Below are 21,072 nucleotides of genomic sequence, written 5' to 3' on the forward strand. Positions count from 1 at the left end.
TTAAGGACCAGAACGATAAGCTGCTCAGAGAAGGGTCAGGTCTTCACCCATACTTGTGTTGCCTTCAATGTGACAGAGCTCCAGCAAAAGGAAAAACGAGCAGCGCTGTTGGTGGGCCATGGAACCGCGTGGTTTTTGCCAGCCCTCGCTCCTTCGGCGGGTGCAGCGGAGAGCTGGGCTCCTCGCCGAGCCCAAGCTGCTGCATCTCCTCTTCGCAGCGGCCTCAGCCCAGCTGCCAGTTTGGCTGAAGTTTGTTTCATGGCACTGAAAAGATGGGAAAATAAATTGAATTTGATTTTGGCTGTCCTAAAATAGGATTTTGAATATCTTAATGCTGCAGATTAATATAGGAGGCATCTGAAATCCATAAAGACGCAGTGTGTCCTGGCTGATACCTGTGCTGAATGCGCTGCAGCTGACCCCCAGGAAAGCATCTGAGGAGGTTTTGCCAGCTCAGTCTCTGCTTCCCGGTCACATTGCATGCTCAGACTGTGTCGATGGTCATCCTCCGAGCACAACGCGGTGGACGCATCCCTGCATTGGTTCAGCGTTGTATAAGAGGCATTTCCCATAAGCGTGACTTTCTAAGGGTATCGTCCTCGCTCAGGCTAAGTAGAATAAGCTCTTGGTGAACGCGTGGCGTGGAACTAGCGGACATGGGAAGCGGGATGTTGTGCACATCTTGTAATGTTTGCAAAGTCTTGCTTGCTTAGCTGATGTAAAACCCCTCCCAGCTGAGCTTTGACACAACAAATACATCTACAGAGTTTTCTAAGAAAGGCACTCTGCTATTCCATGAAAATTTTAAATCCAGTTATGTCAACTATCTGTGAGTAAGATTTTTTTTTTTTATTTATCTTTTTTTTTTAAATCCTGGTCTGCTGGGAGTCGGTTGGAGCTCACAGCTTTACGGTGCATCGGTGTGCGTGCTATCAGTAACTAGTCGAGATTAAAGGTGAAGTCTGCGGAGGAGCTGCAGCGAGTGCTTCAGAAACGCTCAGCCGGCAGCGAGGTGCTTTCTGGGCTGTCTCCTGGCTTAAATCAAACATCTTGATGGCATCCCAGCATCCATGCAGACCTTCTCGTACGTCAGAGCTCAAGACATACCCTTGCGTGATCGGGTTCTGTGCTTCTGCCAGGAGACTGTACTGTAATGTGCGAGAGAGGCTTTAAAATATTCTAATTGTCTGCTAGGATATTACAGTTTTGTTCCCTGGAGTAGAAAAGTAAGTTTAAATCATTAACGCCACAAGTCTCAGTGATGATTACAGAAATGTTTGCAAGTGACTTAATCAGTATAGTTTGTCTGAGTGGCCCATTTTAATATTATTGCACTGATTAAGTTTTCTTAGCTAATATGTGTTTCATTTCCAATTCAATTAAATGAGAATCCCCTTCCATTACATGATATTACTGGAGTGCCCTAGTGGGGCAGGAGCACACTTGGTATTTTCAATTGATACAGATTTCTTCATTATACAGTCTCATGGTGCTAAATGAAATCAATGAAAGCTGAAATTAAAACTGTAGCAAGTTGCACCTGTAAATATGTTGTCCATTCCTCAGTCCCTCTTTCAGCAGTAGCCTGAGAATATATTAGTAGCAGTTCATTAATTACATTTCAAAGACATTTTCGATAGCTGCCTGCTTTTGACAAAATTTTAGAAAGGCTGGGAAGGATTTTGCGTGTATTTCTGCATGCCCGATGATTATGATAAATATAAGTTGCATTAATGTGCCTTTTTCATATGCTATATATCCTTGCTTTAGCTTTTAGAAGCACTTTTGTGTAACCTATCGTGGGATATATTAACTGGCGTACAGAAGATTATCTGCAAATGGCTTGTGAAGGAATTAACATCAGCCTTCTATTTTTTCACATGAGCCAAACCTCCTCCTTTTATGTATTATTGAAGAGAATTGATTTAGCTCTGATATGGTAACAAACGATTTCATAAATACCTCTCTGGAGTTAATTCCCTGTTGTGAGATATGCAGAGTTCTTGGAGCTGGTCGTATGATATTTTTTCTTGAGAGCTTCAAGATTTCTCCAGCGTTGAGGCAGGGATGTTCAATACTGCCTGCTTTTATACACGAAGGAGTTGGGAGGCGTGTTACCGCGATTCCAGCAGCAATGAGGAAATGGCAACGAGCGCGCAGGAAAGACGATAAATCGCAACTTCTAAATACACGTTCGTATGTTCATAAAAAAGACAAATGTGTGTGTCGAGCTGAGACGGGAGCCCTCTGCGCCCTCTTGCTTCTAGATGGTATTAACAACAAAACTTGGAAGTGCAGTGCGTGGGGTTCGGTAATCTTGGGCGTCTTGTGCCCCCTGTGGTGGGTGGCGGGTGGCAGGGCGAGTGCCAGCAGCCCCAGAGGACGTCGGGCAGGGTTGGCGTGTCAGCCCATGTCTCGTGTTTCTGCTTTTGGTGCCGCTTGGCGCGGCCGTGCCTTCGGCGCACGCCCTCCACTTGCACGCTCGGGGCACACCAGAGGCTGTCTGAAGTATTGAGTTTATTGAATTATTAAAAGTATTTTCATCTGGTCAGATGTGCTTTAGCGCATTTAAGACAGAACTAAAATATATATGGCTATAAAGATAAAGCTTTTTTCTTCAATACTAACTACATGCTTTTTATAAACAAGAACCTGGAAATTTTTTTTTAAGAATATAATAAATATTTTAGCATAGTTATTCTGGCTCCATAAGTGCAATGAAAATGTTAGCCTTGGCATATCAGTCGTGCCTTACAGATGACTGTAATTTCCTGAATGTCAAAACTCCAAATTTTTCTCCTAAGCAAACTTTTCAGTGGCAAAATAGATTGCCTCCATAATATATCACTGTGTGCAGGAAAAAATGAAACCTTTATGTACTGTATTATGAATCAATGAGGCATTAAGATTCTTGGAAGGGTGACTGGACTCTAGAAAATGAAAAACTGCCACTATTCCCTCTCTGTAAACCACTGATTATGGAGTCTAGGCTTTGCAAACCTCTATCTTTGCTGCCGCAGAAATATCAGTTACAAGTTGAAACCAATTCCTGCAACGGCATTTAGATAGGGTAAATACTGTTGTAAATATCTGATTTATAGCAGCATCCTGTGGTTATTCACCAGCTCTTTTGCAGTGGGCTCCTTTTCGCTTTGGGAGGTCTGTCCTGCTTTTTAATGAGTCTGTCGGAGAGCTCTGCCGGTGGGGAGGTACCGTACCACGCCTGGAGGATGCTGCGTGACGCGGCTCCGGGAAACGGGAGCTCCTGGAGACAGGGATGATTCCTCGCGCCAGGAGCGGGAAGGTACTCCTGGTACTCTGTGGGAGCTTGAGTTTTCAAACGGCATCACTCCCACCTAGACTTGTTCCTAGTGTGTAAGGGCAAAATTTAGCTCTGTGTCCTGTTTTTTTTAAGGGATAATCGCCCTTAGCAAGGAAGGCGCTTTCCAAAGCCAGGACCCTTGCGTGCTGCCGAGGCCAGCATCACCAATCGCTGCCCCATAGTGCAGCTCATCATCTAGCAAGAAGGAAGCATGGCACACACTTATCCTGTTGATGCTCCTCTGCCACCTTCTCTTTCCTTTCACAGAATCCCAGACTGGCAGGGGTTGGAAGGGACCTCTGGAGATCACCCAGTCCAACCCCCTGCCAGAGCAGGGTCACCCACAGCAGGTGGCACAGGAACGCCTCCAGGCGCGTTTGGAATGTCTCCAGAGACGGAGACTCCACCACCTCTCTGGGCAGCCTGTGCCAGGGCTCTGCCACCCTCACAGGAAAGAAGTTCCTCCTCATGTTGAGGTGGAACTTCCCATGGTCAAGTTTGTGCCCGTTACCCCTTGTCCTGTCCCCGGGCACCACTGAAAAGAGCCTGGCCCCATCCTCCTGACACCCACCCTTTCAGTATTTATAAGCATTGATAAGATCCCCCCTCAGTCGTCTCTTTTCCAGACTGAAGAGACCCAAATCCCTCAGCCTTTCTCCATGAGAGAGGTGTTCCAGTCCCCTCAGCATCCTTGGGTTTTACCTCCCATGCGCAGCTGGGGGGTCTTGGCACCACTGCTGCCCTCCATCCAGACACCTCTATTGTATAATTAAGCTGATGAGGTGGAAAGCTTTGCTGTTCTGGGTCTGTTGTGGGGGGAGATGGATGTTTCCAAAGGGCGGTTCAGTCTTTTCCACAGCAGACTGGGTGGGTGGGATGGGTCCGGGCCCCTCTGCCCGGCGTTGCCACCACCCTTCCCCATGCCAGACTCCAGGGTGGAGGTGGCGGATTCAGGACTGGCTCCAGCAGCTGAGTCACTCTTCTGTTTGCGGAGTCTAAAAATGGAAACTTGCTTCTCTTTTTATCTACCACTAAAAAAAAAGCCCATAAGTGAAAAGGCCACTGTTTCTGCTGTATTGGTTGTGAGCGAGGGTATCCTGCAGAGATCTTAATAATACAGGCAATTATGAAATTAATACCACTCTGGCAAATCTGCAGGGCAGCTCTCCCCTCCGCAGGCAATGCTGTGGACAATTAGTTTGTGCGTGAGGGTAGCTGGGACCATGCGCATGTGTGTGAGGCTGCATATTTTTTACTTACTTAAAACCTTATTTTCATTATCTTTGTGTGCAAGTGCCATGCCTGCACAAATATGAACGCGTACCTTGAGCTGCAGAATCTTAAAAAGCTGCCTTCTTCTGTGCCTGAAATGCTTCTTTTTTTGCAAATCTTTCCTATTTGATAATGTCACGGGCTGGTGTAATTGCCATTCCTGCAAAATACAGCTCCTTTTTATGGGTTCCTCTGGCACTTTTCTCCTGGTGCCATTACTGCGGGTAGGCTGCTGGCTTCCTACCCCCACCATTCGTGTTTCTAGACAAAACATCTCTGTGATTCATTGGGTGCCGATAGATGTGAAAACATAATGATTACTTAGAGGAAAGGTAAATTTACATTCGCTAACGGCTTTAATTCGCAGTTCTGAAATACTTACCTCTTTTCCTCCCAGGCCCTTATTCCGAGCTAATGCATGGTGGGATTCTCCTGTGCCAGCCTGAGACCCAGAGTAAAGGCATGCAGTCCGCGTGCTGGTAGTTCTGCAGGCTGCCACAGAGAAAAGTGGTGTTTGTTGTTCCGCCTCCTCTCCTCCCTCCCCATAATCTTTATACTTCGCTTCTTTAATGAAGAAGTTCATCTAGATTTTGCTGTACTTTGAACTTTGGGTGAGATGGGGCTGGAAGTTTAGTTTAATTGAAATGATTGAATGAGAAGAGGTCTCGTAGGAAGAAGTAGGACCCAGCCCTGGGTCTGTTGGCTTGGCAGGCACTGCGGCCAGGCTGTTGGGGAGAGGAGAGAAGGGGAGTCAACCAGCTCCGATAACCCTGCTCCATGCTCCCCTCCTTGCGAGCGCCATGAAGAGGACCTGACGTGGGCAGCCGGGCTGCGGATGGCGGCATGGAGACAGCCAGGCAGGCTCCATGGGACACTGGTGTGGCAGATGCTCCTGCCCCCCAACAAAGCCCTAACAAAGATCTGGTAAGACCTGACAAAAGGCCGTGAAAACCCAACAAAGACCTGAAAAAAACTGAAAAAAAACCCCACGGCTCTTGTTACACCCATATGGTGGTGGTCATTTTGGTCAAAAGGTGAAGAAGTTGGGGTCTTTGCTAGTGGAGGTGCTACACGAGTATATATATATATGACCAGTATATCACCTGGGTCATGGCAATCCCAGGCACAAATACAGGTTGGGCGGAGAACGGCTTGAGAGCAGCCCTGAGGAAAAGGACTTGGGGGTGCTGGTGGACGAGAAGCTCAACATGAGCAGGCAATGTGCGCTTGCAGCCCAGAAAGCCAACCGCATCCTGGGCTGCATCAAAAGAAGTGTGGCCAGCAGGGCAAGGGAGGTGATTCTGCCCCTCTGCTCTGCTCTGGGGAGACCCCACCTGGAGTACTGTGTCCAGCTCTGGAGCCCTCAGCACAAGAAGGACATGGACCTGTTGGAGTGGGGCCAGAGGAGGGTCATGAAGATCCGAGGGCTGGAGCCCCTCTGCTGTGAGGACAGGCTGAGAGAGTTGGGGGGGTTCGGCCTGGAGAAGAGAAGGCTCCAGGGAGACCTTCCAGCCCCTTCCAGTCCCTGAAGGGGGCCTACAGGAAGGATGGGGAGGGACTCTGGATCAGGGAGTGTAATGATAGGACACAGGGTAATGGTTTTAAACTGGAAGAGGGGAGATTTAGATGAGATCTGAGGAAGAAACTCTTTCCTGTGAGGGAGGTGAGCCCCTGGCCCAGGTTGCCCAGAGAAGCTGTGGCTGCCCCGTCCCTGGAGGTGTTCAAGGCCAGGCTGGACGGGGCTTGGAGCAACCTGGTCTGGTGGGAGGTGTCCCTGCCCAGGGCAGGGGGTTGGAATGAGATGATCTTTAAGCTCCCTTCCAACCCGAACCATTCTGCGATTCTGTGACCACAGGTCAGATTCGAATTGGGTATAAGCGGGGCCCCATGAGAGCCATTTTGTGTCTGTCTCCCTCAGAGCAGTGGGTCTGCGAGGGGCTCTCCCCGTGGGTTGGGGTACCTTCCACAGTTCATCCTCTGTACAGATCAAGGGACCTCATCTTATTTAAGTGAGGGATTATGCGTATTTTGTGTCATCGACCATAAACTTTAAGAATTCTTAAGTCGGCAGTGTACTATTTACTCCCGAGCGACATCCTGAACCCGTGGATTGTTAATGTTTGTCAGAGTCTCAGAGCGGTTTCAGATGGAGTAAAACTGAGTTTGATTTTTTTGTCACCGTCTTGTAAAAATAAATCCTGTTTTCAGTCTGTTAGTTGCTCTGGCTTGGTTTGTGAGGTTCTGTGTCAACTGGGTGTGAGATCTTCTCCCTGAAGCTCCTGGGGAGTGCAGCAGCTCTCCTTGCTGCTCTCCAGCTCCGAGATGGGGCCCATTGCCCTTGGGTTTTGGGGCCATTTGCCCTTGGTTTTGGGGCCAGGAGGGCTGGGAGCAGAGAGGAGCGCTGCGGGAAGGGTGATGCTTTTCGGCTGCTGCCGTTGCCATCCCCATCACTGATGTGAAGCATCTGGGACCGATCTGGAGCAGATGTGACTGTTGGATTCCCAGCGCTGCGTCAGTGAGCTCGCCAAGTATTTTGGCCTCGTCTTTGCAAGCTGTGCCGCAGGAGCGGCTCTCAGCAAGGAAGAGGTATTCCCAATTTGCGGGAGGTTCCAAGTGTGCATGGTTGAGGCAGGAGGGGCTGTCACCGGGATGCTCACCCCTGTCCTTTTAATTGTGTCTCTAGGTGACAAAGTTCATTAAGAATCAGGATGAGTCACTGTATTAAAGGAATGTTTTGCCTCTCTCGGAGCAATCTCCAAACAGATGCCTGCCTTCAACAAATAAGGCAGCAGGGGTATTTTTCTTGGAGGAACACTTTGCGGTATTAGCAAATCAGATTCTCAGTGGGCCGCTCTTGATGGGGAATTAACCTCACCTACTGGGAGCAAAGCACTCTCGGTGCCCGGCGTGGCATAATTGAGTTTGACTTCTCGTAGAGACGTGGTGGGCACGACTGATGGGCGGGGAGACCCTCTGCCGAAGGTGAAAATCCATCGGCAGCGTCGGAGCCACATGGGGAGGGTTTCTAAGAGCGGAGCGAGAAGTGTGAGACTTGCGCCGTTTGCGTTCCTGACCTTCCCTCATTGCCTGCGACTTTGCTGTCAACTTATCCTGAGTGGAGGTTTTTTTTGGGACGGTGTGGGGCAAGGGAGCAGCGCAGGAGCCTGCCTGCGGTGGAGAGTCAGGTCACCGATGGTAGCGGTGGCGGCGAAGGGGATGGGATGTGCACAGGGTCCTCTGGGCAGATGAGCTGTGTGAGAGAAGTAGTTTCCATCTTGAAAAAAAAAAAAAAAAAGAATATGGAATATGTAGCTACTCTTTTATAAATAAGCTCTGTGGATTTTTATTCAGCAGCTTGAGTGGTCTGTGGGGAGGGTGGGAAGGACACGATCATCCTTGTGCTGCTCGCCAGTTCTAGTGATTGTGCATTGTTTCTGGTGCCAGAGCACCAACCCTGTGATTATTTTTCTTTTTTCAGTCGCTCAGTCCTTAATTCTTTGCATCATATGCAGAATCTCTGCTGCAGGGTTTTAGCTCATTTTATTTGCTTTACTGCTGGACGTGGTACGTGTCTGGTCTGTCCCTTTGCCCCTGCCCCTTCAGAGGGAACTTCCCTTTCAGAATGTCCATCCTCACCTGGAGCGTAACTTGGTTACACACTGCCCTGTTAATGTACCGTAAAGTCCATAAACTGGGGGAGAAAAAAATCCCCCAGAATAGGAAACGTTCCCAAATTTCCCTTCCTCCCTCATCTCCACCCAGCAAGATGGAGACACTTGTGTAAAATTGACTCCCATTCATTGCACAAGCCTGTCTGCATCTCCACACCATCCGGCCAGGCTTGCCATCTGGATGAGCTTGACCTAGATAGAAACCACCGTGCTTGAGCCAGCTTAAAGGGTGGCCTTAGTTTTGCTGGGAGAATGGGACTGACCCAGTACGTTGCCTGGAAATCATAGCTCTGCTTCCTCAGCCGTGGGCCAGAGCTGTGTTTTCCTGGGTTAGTTTGCCCCTGGGCACAGTCGGAGAGGGAGGTCGGGATGTTCCCAGGGCTGCAGTCCTCCCTCTGCAAAGGCTGTCGGCTTCTCGCCCTCTGTAGCCGACAAAGCCTTGCTTGCTACAGCCTCATTTCTCAGCAGAAATGGGAAAAGGTCACTCAGTCCCTCACCTACTGATCCATACGCTAATGGATGTAATGGTGAGCGGATGTTAAGCTTTCAGCTCCCCTCTCCAGCTCCTTACCTCATAGCTCCATCAAGCCGGGCTCAGGTTTCCAGGCTGAAGGCATGGCAGCTGCCAGCAGCTGACCTCCAGCCTTCCTCTCCCTCGGCAAGCAATTAGACGGCGTGGCAGGCTCTGTCCTCTGGCGGGGATCAATACTCCTCGGCCTTGGCACCAGTGGGGGTTTGGACCTGAAGGGGCCCAGACGCCAGAGCTGAAGCCAGCCCTGGTTGTGGTCCTCACGGAAATGGTCCCCACTTGGACCCCCCCAGCAGTTGCTTAGAGCCTCCCCATCGGGGTTAAGGTGCCCTGCGAGCACCTACAAGAGTTAAAGCTGTTAGACAAGAGTTTCCTGGGGGGCCCCTTTGCTGCTGGCACACAGCCCGCTGCTCCCAGACCCCTGGCATGGATGCTCAGCTGCTGATGATCCATTCCTCTGGGCCTCTTGCAGCAGGGGGGGCTTGTGGCAGGGCAAAGGAGGAGCAAAGGGAGCTGCAAGCCTTCCCCACGCACTCCGTCCATGGGTTTGGCCGCGACCCCATTCTCTCTGCATCACCCACGTTGCTGCTACTTTGCTGTCCTGCTTTGCAGAGCCAGGGCAGTTGGGTTGAGATGAGGTAACACGTTTACTTCAGGAGGTTCTGACCCATTTTGATGCTTAAACAACATCCCCCCCTTCCTCATCTCGTTTCAACAGAGCAGCTCCACACGCGATGAGGCCCCTGAGCACCATGGTGTGTCCCTTGTCCCAAGGGACTCCATGACCTGTCCCTTCCCTGGCAGCTTCTCTGGGCTCTGGAGCCTCTGACTTTACTCAATGCTGTCACGCCCTGGGGTTTCACACCTCCTCACTTCGACTTCAGTTTTGGTTTTTTTTTTCCTTAATGTTGCTTTTAGAAGCTTGCTAAGAGGATGCTTTTTAAAAAAATCATTAGATTGGAAAAAAGGATTGTTGTTCAGCCCCTGTGCTGGGCAGAGGTGGGGAAGAGCCTGGCGCAGATGCACAATACGACTGCAGAATTAGCCTTCAAAGCGAGCAGATGGCTCAGTCTCAATAAACCCCTCAGAGAAATTCACAGAGGTCTTTGAGGTTTCAGTTTGCTTCATATTTTCTCCAGGTGCTGTGCAGGAAGGAGAAAGGGGGCTGCTCTGGGCTGAGGAGAACCGGACAGGTGAAGGAAGGTCTGTCCAATGACAGCACACGTTTCTTGGTCCCTTTCAACAAAAAACGTCTGATCTTAGCGAAAGGCAGCTCGCAGCGAAAATGTCAGGCGGGGGCTTGTGCTGTTCCCCCACCCCGGCATGTGTTACTCCTGCGTGGGGTCTCTGGGATGCTGACATTTGGGCAGCCACATGTGTACAGGAGGAGGAGGAGGGGTGAGCATCTTCATGACCACGCAGGTTATTAAAGTGCTCTGGGACTAGCCGTGGGGTATTCACGTGGCAGCACCACCCCCCCAGAGGTAGTGCCTGTGCTCTGTCAGTCGGAGGGAGCTGCGGTTCAGGCCTGTGGGTGAAACGTGGCTCTCGTGGCACCGCAGTGACACCAGGACGGTGTGGCAGCTGGTGTGCCGGGAGGATGCAGTGTGAGGGCTGGCGTTGCTGCGGCTCTGGGGAGGACGAGCATGTCTCTCCTCCTCTCCCCATCCCTGGCTTCCGGCACATCACCCTGCCTGTCTCTGCCATTTTCCCGTTTTCCTTGTCCCACCCATGGGTAGGAGCATCAAAGGACCAAGAAAGCCCAGCTTTCACACCCTGGCGGACGATGTGAGCCATTAGCTGGGCATTTATTTGAGGAGAACCTTCCCTGAGCTCCTCTGCAGTAATGGATCGTGTGCAAATAATTCACAGCTCCCAAAAACGCTCTGGCTTCACCCTTGCAGTGATGTGAGCACCGAAGCAGGTGATGCAGCCTGGGGAGCAAACTCAACGGTGGGGCCGGTTCGGTCCTTGCGCTCCAGGGGGAATAGCCATGCGCGGGGAGATACAAAAAGCAAGTGACCGTCACACTGTCTCGCATTCCTGATGGCTCCGGGGTCAGCCTACTTTCTGAGTTGCCCACGAGTTCCTTTTATTCTCTGCTTCATAGGCATCCGGCTCAGCTTTATTAGAAAACCTGTGTTTCTGATGAGTGCAGCTCTTTAAGTTGGAGGGATGATTCATGGTAAAGTTTGAGTTCTACCTGCAAACATGTTGTCTCGGGCTCTGAAGCACAAGCTTCAAGGAATGGGCAAGAGCTCAACACCCCCTTATTAAGACAGCAGAAAGAACAAGCTGTTACATACAGAGCTAAAAATAATTGCAAGGCTTTGAGCCTTCCTCCCAGTTGCAGCAGAAGGATGCTCTAAGCGCTGATGGCTGAATCCATCTCTGGCACGGCTCCGACTTGACAATGCATTAAAGCTTTTGTGACTTTTTGAAGCTCAGTTCAGATAAATGCAGAGCAGCGCGGCTGCTTTTCTGAAGCCGACAGAATTTCTAACTTGGACGAGAGTGGCTTGGGGCAAACCCAAAAGCTGGTGTTCCCAACAGGAACGGCACTTTTTTCCACTAGAATTTTAACAGGGAGACTTAAGAAGGGGAGAAATGCCCAAAATAGCTGGGACTGGCCCAGCAGCTGACAAAGCATCTCTCTGCAAGCCGTGTCTTGGAAGCAGGATTCATCTGTGAAATAACAACACGGTATAAATAAGTGCCCCAAGGCTGTTTGCAGGGGGCCGTGCTCAGACCAGGTGGGCTCGTCTGGGGCATCCCATAAGCATCCCTGCCGCTGGCCTGGCTTGCAGATCACAGAGTGCTGGGGGAGCCCAGAGACCTCCACGCTCACCGCAGACTCCAGCGAGCATCTTTACTCGGTCTCCTCTCCCTCATCTCCCTGGGCTGCGGCGTTGTCCCTTGACAGGCACTGATGGAGATATCTGCCCGCGTGAGGCCACCAGCCACCTGGGGTGATGGTGATCCGTTACCGTGCAGTTTCTTCCGCCAACATGCAAGTTTTTATTCATTCTTTTGTTTTTACAGCAGCAGCCAAGGGAGGCGCTTTGTCACTGCCTGTGACCAAACAGCGCGAAGGGAGAGCGGCTGAAGAGTTTGAGCTATGATAAAATGCTTGCCGTATCGATCTTGGCTCGGGATTCATCTCCTTTCTTGCATTAACTCCCCATCGATTGCCGTGATGACCTTAGCGCGTACGGTTTGGTTGGCCTTCTCCCTCCGTCGGCAGCATGCCCATGCCCACTCCCCTCCCAGCCTTGCCGAAGTGCCACGTGTTAGTTGCTATAGGTAGTTAGCACAGAGGGTAGTGCTATGGCACTAATTAGTTATTCCTTGAGGGCCAGGTCATTATTTTAGTGCAGAATCCCAATGAACTAGGTCCAAGGATGAAGATTCCTGGCAGGAGTTAAGGGCTTGGGTTTGTCCCGGACGTGTTTCCCCGTGTTGGGGACCCCCACAAGGCCGTGTTGTTGCTGCAGCAAAGCAGCCCAGTGTACAGGCGTGACCCGGGCCAGATCCTGCTTGTCGGAGTGGCTGGTTGGGGTGATGGTGCTCGTGGAAAAGCGCCATCCCTCTGCCAGGCTTGGCTCTCCAGTGCTGCCACAGACCTGCTGAGGTGACACCCAAGTGAAGCTCTTCCCATCTTTGCAAGGGACGATGTGAGATTGGCAGCTGCCGCTCCGGCCGCGCAACGTGAAACTCAGCTTCTCTCTTGCCCCCTCCTAAACTCCGGCTCTCACTATGAAATTGTTTAATGGCATTTTTGGGAAAAAATACCTTCCTCGGGGTTGCGGTGGGCACTTTTGGCTCCCTTCCCCTCTGTGAACCTGCGGCCAAAGCCCTCGGAGCCAGAGAGCAGTGCCAGCATGAGCATGGGTACAGCAGCAGCTCTGACTGCGGTGTCCCGGGGGTGAGGTGCCGTCATGTCCGGCCGCTGATGCTGTGCTGGGCTCCTTGGCTTTAGTTGGGTTTGCAAGTTTATTGTACTTCCTATTTATTTAATTATTTATGAGCTTGGATGCTCTAAATGGGAAGAGGAATGGCGACTCCCCGGGTTTCCTTTCCCCTGTGCTCTCGGATGCTTTCGGTGCTTCCGATTCGCATTTTAGTCCACCCAAGAAACAATTTTCTGTAAAACATTGACATCTAGTGGCTTTTCTGCTGAAGGAAATGATAGGGAACAAAATATTGGCTGCAAGATGGCCAGTCGTGATGCCACTCGGGAAGGCAAATGCATGTCCCTTCTCCTCCTTAGGCAGAACGGAGGACGTGACGATCACACCCTGGGGGCTCAGGGCTCCAAGGCACATGCTCCTTGGTGTCCTCATCCTGAAGGAGCGGCCTTCCCTGGCAGGACGATTTGCTCATTGGCCTACTTTAATTCCATTTAACTCCAGTAGATCACTGGTATCCTGACAGCGTACCTGCAGCATCATTGCTGAGGTCGTGGTCGTATTAAAGGAGGTGCAAAGTCTGCCAACAGTGGAAAACATAGTGTTTGATGGTGGATATTAATGTGTGAGTGATCTCTTGGTCGTATACATGAGGTTGAGCTTGCAGCTTTTCCAGCTGGCTGCCTGATGGGGTTCCCTGCGGCAGCACGTCCCTCACGTGTGCCACCCTCCCGTTGCTCCAAACCAAAGCCACCACCTCCCTCGGCAACGTTTTCTCTTAGAAAACGCTGTCGTGCATCCTTTAATTTCCTGTTATTCGCTTATTTCTCCTCTCTTAGCGTTGCAGTCCTGTAGCAGGTGAAGGCAGGAGGACGAAATGGGATTTGCATGGGCTTTTCCCAGATCCTCATTTCAGTGTGCAAGTGGGCTGGGGCTTCTGGGCACATCCCATTTATCTGGGCTGTGAAAGGAAATGTCTTGTAGGACATACCTTGCAGGAAATGTCCTCCTTGCCAGCGTAACGCCGCCCTGGGGCTCGTGCAGCTCGCACCCACAGCCGCTCACCAGGAAAGGCAGCATCCGCAGATTTTTGCAGACTACGTAAACTTGTTGGTCCAGCTCTATTGCGTATGGAAAATAAAAAAAGCCAGAGCTACCCATGCCTTCCTTGAGTTGAGGCTTCTGTCGCGGGAGATATTTTGATTACTCTCCCAAGGTCTGGGGAGAGCATCTGCCGAGGCAGCCGGCGGGAGCACATAGCAGGATGGGCGACTACACAGAGGGAGAGGTGGGGTTCCCTTCCACCTCTGTAGAGGCAAAACTCGTTGAGCACAGCCAGACGTGTGCAGGTCCATCTAACCCTTCCAACTCCCTGCGGGGAGTCGGTTGAGCCGTCCTTCACCCTGGAGAGGCGAGCAGGCAGAGGAGCACTCCGCAGCAGGGCTCCTGAAAGCCTCTTAAGTGCATCTCCAAGTTTCTATTGATTTTGAACGTTAATGAGCTGTGTGCTGGAGACACACGGGACTAAACGCTCTGCCTTCCTCTCCCCTTGGCAGGAATTTCTACTATATCACCATCCTGCGTGACCCCGTCTCCCGGTACCTGAGCGAATGGCGCCACGTCCAGCGAGGAGCGACGTGGAAGGCATCCCTGCATGTCTGCGACGGCCGGTCCCCGACCACCGAAGAGCTGCCCAGCTGCTACACGGGAGACGACTGGTCGGGCTGTTCCCTGCAGGAATTCATGGACTGCCCCTACAACCTCGCCAACAACCGCCAGGTCCGCATGCTGTCCGACCTCAGCCTGGTGGGATGCTACAACCTGTCGGTCATGCCTGAGGAGCAGAGAAACAAGGTTCTGCTAGACAGTGCCAAGGAGAACCTGAAGCGGATGGCCTTCTTCGGCCTAACTGAATTCCAGCGGAAGACTCAGTATCTCTTTGAGAAGACTTTCAACATGAACTTCATCTCGCCATTCACGCAGTACAATAGCACAAGGGCCTCCAGCGTGGAGATAGACGAGCAGACTCAGCAGCGCATCGAGGCCCTCAATTTTTTAGACGTGGAATTGTACGATTATGCAAAAGACCTGTTTTTGCAGCGGTACCAGTACATGCGGCAGAAGGAGCACCAGGAAGCGCGGCGGAAACGCCAGGAGCAGCGCAAGATCCTGAGGGCGAAGCAAGCGCACCTGAGGGAGCAGGGGGACAACAGCTCCAGCACTGACTACATAGGGAACGTGGAGCGGTGGCGGCGGTAGTGGGGGGGACAGGACTCGCCAGGCACCGGAAAGCGAAGCGGAACCCAACCCAACCCGCAAATCAGAGACGACAGAGCGGTCCAGACAAATTACACTTCTCAAGGGTTTGAAGCAAAAAGAGGTTAAAACGTTGCCTTTGCAGTTGCCTTCGCAGTAAATGTTGTACTGTAAGTGGAACACTTAATCTTAACGTGTAATTAAATTGTCCTTTTTAGGTTTGTTGGATTATTTATGAAATACAGGAGCCAAGTAGGCTCATCGGAAATGGTTGCTTGGACGTTTATTTAAAAGAAAAGGGAAAAAAAAAAATTAATCCTTAAATTAGTTATGAGTACAAAATGGGATGCCGGAAAATGTTTATGATGCTCAACTGAAATCTGTCTGAGAAGCAAACTCATTTCCTAATAATGAGCATTTAGCATACTCTCACAATACAGTTATATGAGCAAAACCTTTTCCTTTTGATTTTATCTTAATTTTATTTTAATGATGTGTTTTCAAGGGCACCGACTGCTTATGATATTTACCAAGTTAATGAATGGACGATGAAGGGAACGATAAAGGTCTAGAAAAAATACTGACTAGTTTTATGTATTATATTGGCTTTTAAAAGGAATAGAAGTAATTTCTCTAGTTATATAAATATTTAATATTTTAAACTTTTTCTACCTACTGCTGTTTAGAGTTTTAAGCTTGGTCTATCTCATGTCAAAAAAAAAAAAAAAGAAAAAAAGATGACACACATACTTTTCTGAACTCAATGCCAATGTTAAAAACACCGTTTCCAGAATTTTTCAGGGCAGTACGACTTTAACCATTCTGGAAAACTTACAGCACATCTTCACGTTTCATAAAGCCTTTTCCAAATTACAATCTTGTGACAATGTCTAATTTTAAGTCTTTTCTTACCCATTGGAATACATAACACTGAATTTATCATTCCTTAATAATTGGTGGTATAAACTAGATGAAATTATGTTGCGGATATTTGTGTAGCGTCTTTAGAAAAGTCGTAAAACTCTCTAATCCCAGCAATATTATGAAGAGAATTGCTCAATGGAAGAAGTAGATTTACACTTGAATTAGGATTTACTTCCAGTAAGTCTTTGCTACACCAGATAAGAACAGGGCTTATTTTTTTTTTTGCCTTTTTTTTTTTTTTCTTCCCCCCTGTGCTCTTGAGCCCTTCTTAGCGATGACAGATGAGCGATGACTAGAAATGAGGGAAGCCGATTTTGCCATAGCCATAGTTGTACAGGTTGGGATGGTTGCGTGGATGCAGCTGGACCGGGCTCACCTGCCGCCCTTCGGCCTCACCCAGACGGGCAGGGAGAGGAGACGGGGCAGGAGGTGCCAGGGGCTCCTATAAATCTCTATGCAAAAAAAAAATAAAATAATAAAAAAAAAAAATAATTACCAAACCTCTGCAAGGCTTGGGCTATACATTCAGCAAGTTCAGCGATTTTGTACGCAGCCTGCGATGCTCCCAGGCTTGGCACTCAACGGCGATCTCGGCGCGGGTGCGCGGCGGTGGAGGCACCCGAAAAGGGGCATTTTTTTGTCCCGCTGTACACAATGCTTACGAGGCTCACTTGCACTATTGCCTTTCGCCTGTAATATTCTATACACCCAAGAGGGCGGGGGGGGGGCGGGGCGGCCATAAAATGAGGCAGAAGGCTTTAAAAATCTCTCCCAGCTCCACGCTTGAGTTCTGGGAAAGTTGTCTTACATCTGATGTTGTGTTGCGACCCCGGGGGCAGCAATCCCGACGGGGGCAAGCGGAGGGCAAAGCATCAGCAAAACCAATACCCTGCGTTAGCAGCTTGGAAAAGAGAATAACTTCATGTACAGCCATTTTTATTTTTTTTTTTTAATTTTTATTTTAAACGAGAACTGCAGTTGCCAATATGATGTCTCGGTTGTATTTTGGTTTTTAGGGGGGGCGGGGGGGGGGGAATAATTCGCTCTTAAAACTGAAAGGCACTGCTGTAAACAGGACTTAACCGTGGGCGGGCTGGAGGGCCTGTTGCAGAAGGTGCATTTTGTTTTTACGCTGTGGTGTGCATGGTTTACAGAGACTAGTTGCATTTTCTTTGTGTATACTGTTTATTGTATATAGGGGATGTAAGAATATAAGGATACCATTTTGTCATAACCATATCGAATTCTACTGATTTCCACTGTAGACGCTGTCTTATTGTGTAGATTTACAGGCCAATCCACTGACTTTGATTGTGTAATTTAACAATAGAACCGATAAATAAAATTTAACTACAGTCTTCTGGTTTTCATGTGGTTATTCCTTTAGCTGACAACGTCTTGGGAAGCGCGCTGTGCAGAATGAACGGTAATTTTGACACAAATGAAATAGCAGCTGACAGGCAAGTATATGAGTTTAAAACCCTGGCTTTTCAGAAGTGTATTTAAACTACAGCTTGCAAGGGCAAAGCCACTTTGGACTTTCTCTAGTTCGGGAGTTGCTGCAGAGGTTTTGGCCGCTTTTCTGAGCGGTCTTCGGAAGGACAAGCTGTGGTTTCTGCTGATTTTACATATGGTTGTCAATCGTCTGCAGCGTTAAGGGATTCTTTCACTGTGTGTACATGTATATGTGTGCGTATGATTATTTTTCTTTCCTTTGTGTGATTCCCTCCCTTTTTGCTCCAGCTGGCTCCGGAGGATGCTGCCTAGCTGCTGACTTCCAGTGCGTCCTGCTGTATCCCGCCCTGGGACGTTTTAAACCACAAATAAGCTAAACCAGACTTCAGGGCGAAAGCAGGTGAGAATGAATTGAGCGTCATTCCCCAGATCAACTCGAAAAGATGCTTTTTTACACTTTGGATGGAGGCTTGTTTTTTTTTCTTGGTGGCTCTAAAAGCCCAGCAGCCTTGCCAGACTCGCAGCGGGGTTGTAGACCCGAAGGTGTCCATAGGAGACCTTGCCTTGACCTAGCGGAATTCCCCTGGGGGGACGGCGGCGCCCTTCCTCTTGTGAGTACCCGCAGGGACATCCATCCCTGCGAGGCTTTTTGAGCTGTGGGAAGCGGGGAATGGAGGGATCTGCCGGCGAATCTGCGTTTGACTGACGTGGCTTTATTATACAGGTGCACTGGGAAGGCTGCTGGTGGAGCTGGTAACAGGATAGCCGTCACGCAAGGTGCTTCCCTGCACCTGAAAAAGCACCCAGCAGTGAAGTCTGACATCAAAGCAATTGGGGTTGCCTTTTGGGAGGAGTACTTTGACAGTTGGGAAAACTCTTACTTCAGGAGAGGAAGGATGGAGGCGGGGGGGATGTGTTGGGACAGACAAACTTCGGAGGCTGAGGAGCTACGGCGGTGATTCAAGTAGCCCTCAAACCCTCTGGTAAGTTTTGAAAAGCCGGGGCACGTGTTAAGAAAACTGTTCCGAGCATCGAGATGCCTCTGAAGTTTCCGCCAGAAAGAGGTGTCAGCAGCGCCGGTGCGGCCAGACCGGGGCAGCTGGCGTGGAGCCGGGGGCTGCTTTGGAGATGGAGATGTCTGGCACTAATATGTAATGTTAAAAGGAGTGGCTCGGGTCATTTCACCCTCCAAAAGATTGGAAAGTTGGTAGCTGTGAACCTGCGTGACCTTGCAAAGCGCCATATTTGGGGCCAATATTTTGGGACTAAAACTTACCGAAAGGGTGCCTGGTACATAAGGGTTGTTGGAAGCGAGCTGCTCAGCTGGTTTTTGTAAATGAACTTTGCAACCTCTTTATATAACATCCGATATGTTTTAGCATGCTGTAATACATGTTTGCTTCCAGTTCTGTCATTTTTGAGTAAAAATGAACTAATGGGCTTTTTCGTGTAATTTTTTTTAAAATGCGCACATTATCCAAAATGATCAGAGCCATGAAGAAGACCTGACAGATACCAGCGCAACTGCTGTTTTAGCTCATGAGATCACTGAGCAAAGGAGAAGCAGAGAAGAAGAAGAACTGATCCATCTCCTCTTCGATTTCAGCCAGAAATATCAGATAATTGAGGGAACCCATCAAACTAATGCAAACCTTCAGCCGCAGACCCGGGCTGCCGGGCTGGCCCACGTGGGCCCGGGGAGGCACAGCGAGCAGCTCTGGTGGAGGGATCGTCTTTGCAGAGGCATCTTCTGCAGGAGAAGTGTTTTCCAAGCAGGTGAGAGATGTAAATCTTTCGCTTACTAAAAATCCCCCTGTCTCCGCAGCATTTGGGAGGAGCTGGGGGTGGTTTGGTTCGCCGGGGTGACAGCAGAGGGTCGTTCCCATGTGGGAGCGGGGATGCTGGGACAGGGGATTTGGGATCTCCTGCCTCCAAGGTGGACAGAGCAATGGCAAACCAGTTCATGATCCCAGCAAAGGTGGCATCGGGGCTCTGGAGGCAGCCGGCACCGTTTGTCCTTGCCACCCCGCTGCCGGCCGCGGCTGCTGGGCGGCGGGGAGGCACAGTCTGCACAAAACCTTCCTGAGCAAATAGCAGAACATCTGACCTCTTCTTACCTATGAAATCCAATTCTGGATTTCCTAAAGCAATCTCCCTGTTACACCAGCCTCATCAAGGAAGAGCGTAATTTCATTTAATCCATTTCTTGAATTCAGAGTCAATTGCGGCGGCCATCATGCTAATATTGCTGCTCTGCTCTCTCCAGAGATGGAGTGACAAGTTTAGACCTCAAATCGAATTTGACTCTAAGCATCCAGAGGATCTGGCAGCTAAATTACCCGTGGTCTCTACCCAGGAGCTTTGTCAGGCAGTTCAGCTCTGCGAGGATGCGTTGGGCCAGGCAGGTGAGGTTATCCCGCTTTTTGTTTTGAGAGCGATGAAAACCTGAAACAATATGTATGCAAAGCAATCAAAATATTTATAGTGAGGGCTGAGTGTTCATCTTCAGAACAAAAAGTGCTGCCTTTTGGTGTTCTCAGCTGCCCGAATTCGTATCTTCCCTCATATGACTGCAAATAAGGTTTGGCAAGGGTGTTCACAAGCAGTTGTTGACATAAACCTCTGCATAAACTATAAAAACTATATAAACTGTAGAGGTTTATGTCAAATATAGGTATTTTCTGATGCGTGTTCATGGGCAGAGGGCTGCAAGCAGCACCTGTCACAACTTTCGTTTGAGCCCCCGGTCTCCTAATGCGGTCTCAGCTCCACAGCGTACGGTGGCCAGTGGCACAACACTTGTTTTGCCAGGAAATAGTAAATTTTCTGGTAAGTGAGGTTTGGCGATAATGAGAGCTGTAGTTACAAGGGAGGAATTCAAGGGATATTTGGGCCAAATGAAAGGTGAGATTTCAGAACAGCTCTAAGTTTTGAAGTTCTCAACTCACATTTCTGTTATTGTTCCTCTTTGAAAATGGCATTTTAAATCCGAACTTTAAATTGTAAAGGCAATCTGTAATGAGTTCAGACGATCCACGAGCTGAATGAAGCCTTTGATTTCAGGTGGAATTGTTTAACCCGACCTGGGATGGAAATGGTGGGACCTTTTCCTTTAAATAAGCTGTACAAATCTACGCTGCTTTTTTTGGGTGGGCTGCAGCTGGGTGTGAGGCCTGGAGCAGTTTCTCTCGGGGAAGGAAGGATACTCCGGCTTTTCCAGCGGGGTCTTCGCTCCCATCACCGCAGCAGGAATTGCCGCTTTTTGGCTGCGAGGGGACACGGAGCCTCGAGGGGTCTCTCTCCCCCTTTGCAATCGGTGCACCCTGCTCTGCAATGTTATTAATATTAGGTGAAGCACATGGAAAGTATTACTTTGTGCAGTGTAAGCAGGTGGATAGAGGGGTTACACCACGCAGGAGATGTGTGCTCCGTAGGGGGAAACTGGGAATTTCCCCTCTGGGCACGGCAAGCTGGGAAGCGTATTAATAGACATCATTACATTAGAATAATTGCTGTGGAATCAGCAAGCGCGTACATAATCTTTAATGCCTGGGAAATCTCATACAGTTTCAAAATAATTAAAAGTGGGATTAATCTAGATGCCAGACAACGCCTGCCTAATTACTAATGGATAAAGCTGCGTGAATGGCTGCAGCACCCTCAGCAGCATCAGCTGCTCCAGCACTTTGAAGTCAATCCCCTCTTAACACACCACGGGGCAGGGGCCCGTCCCCG

The 21,072-nt window shown here is 49.6% G+C and overlaps 1 protein-coding gene across 1 annotated transcript in view; it reads left to right on the top strand.

Moving 5' to 3' along the window:
• The window catches only part of HS6ST2 (heparan sulfate 6-O-sulfotransferase 2), a 146,845-nt gene extending 129,605 nt beyond the window's left edge, over positions 1-17,240 (top strand). The window contains exon 2 of the mRNA XM_063347117.1: positions 14,259-17,240. Coding sequence (XP_063203187.1) covers positions 14,259-14,961 — 703 coding nt within the window. The 3' untranslated portion in view covers positions 14,962-17,240. The remainder of the gene's footprint in view (positions 1-14,258) is intronic.
• The last annotated feature ends 3,832 nt before the right edge of the window (positions 17,241-21,072 follow it).

This window comes from Chroicocephalus ridibundus, chromosome 9 (genome assembly GCF_963924245.1).
Source record: "Chroicocephalus ridibundus chromosome 9, bChrRid1.1, whole genome shotgun sequence".
Taxonomy (NCBI): Eukaryota; Metazoa; Chordata; class Aves; order Charadriiformes; family Laridae; genus Chroicocephalus; species Chroicocephalus ridibundus.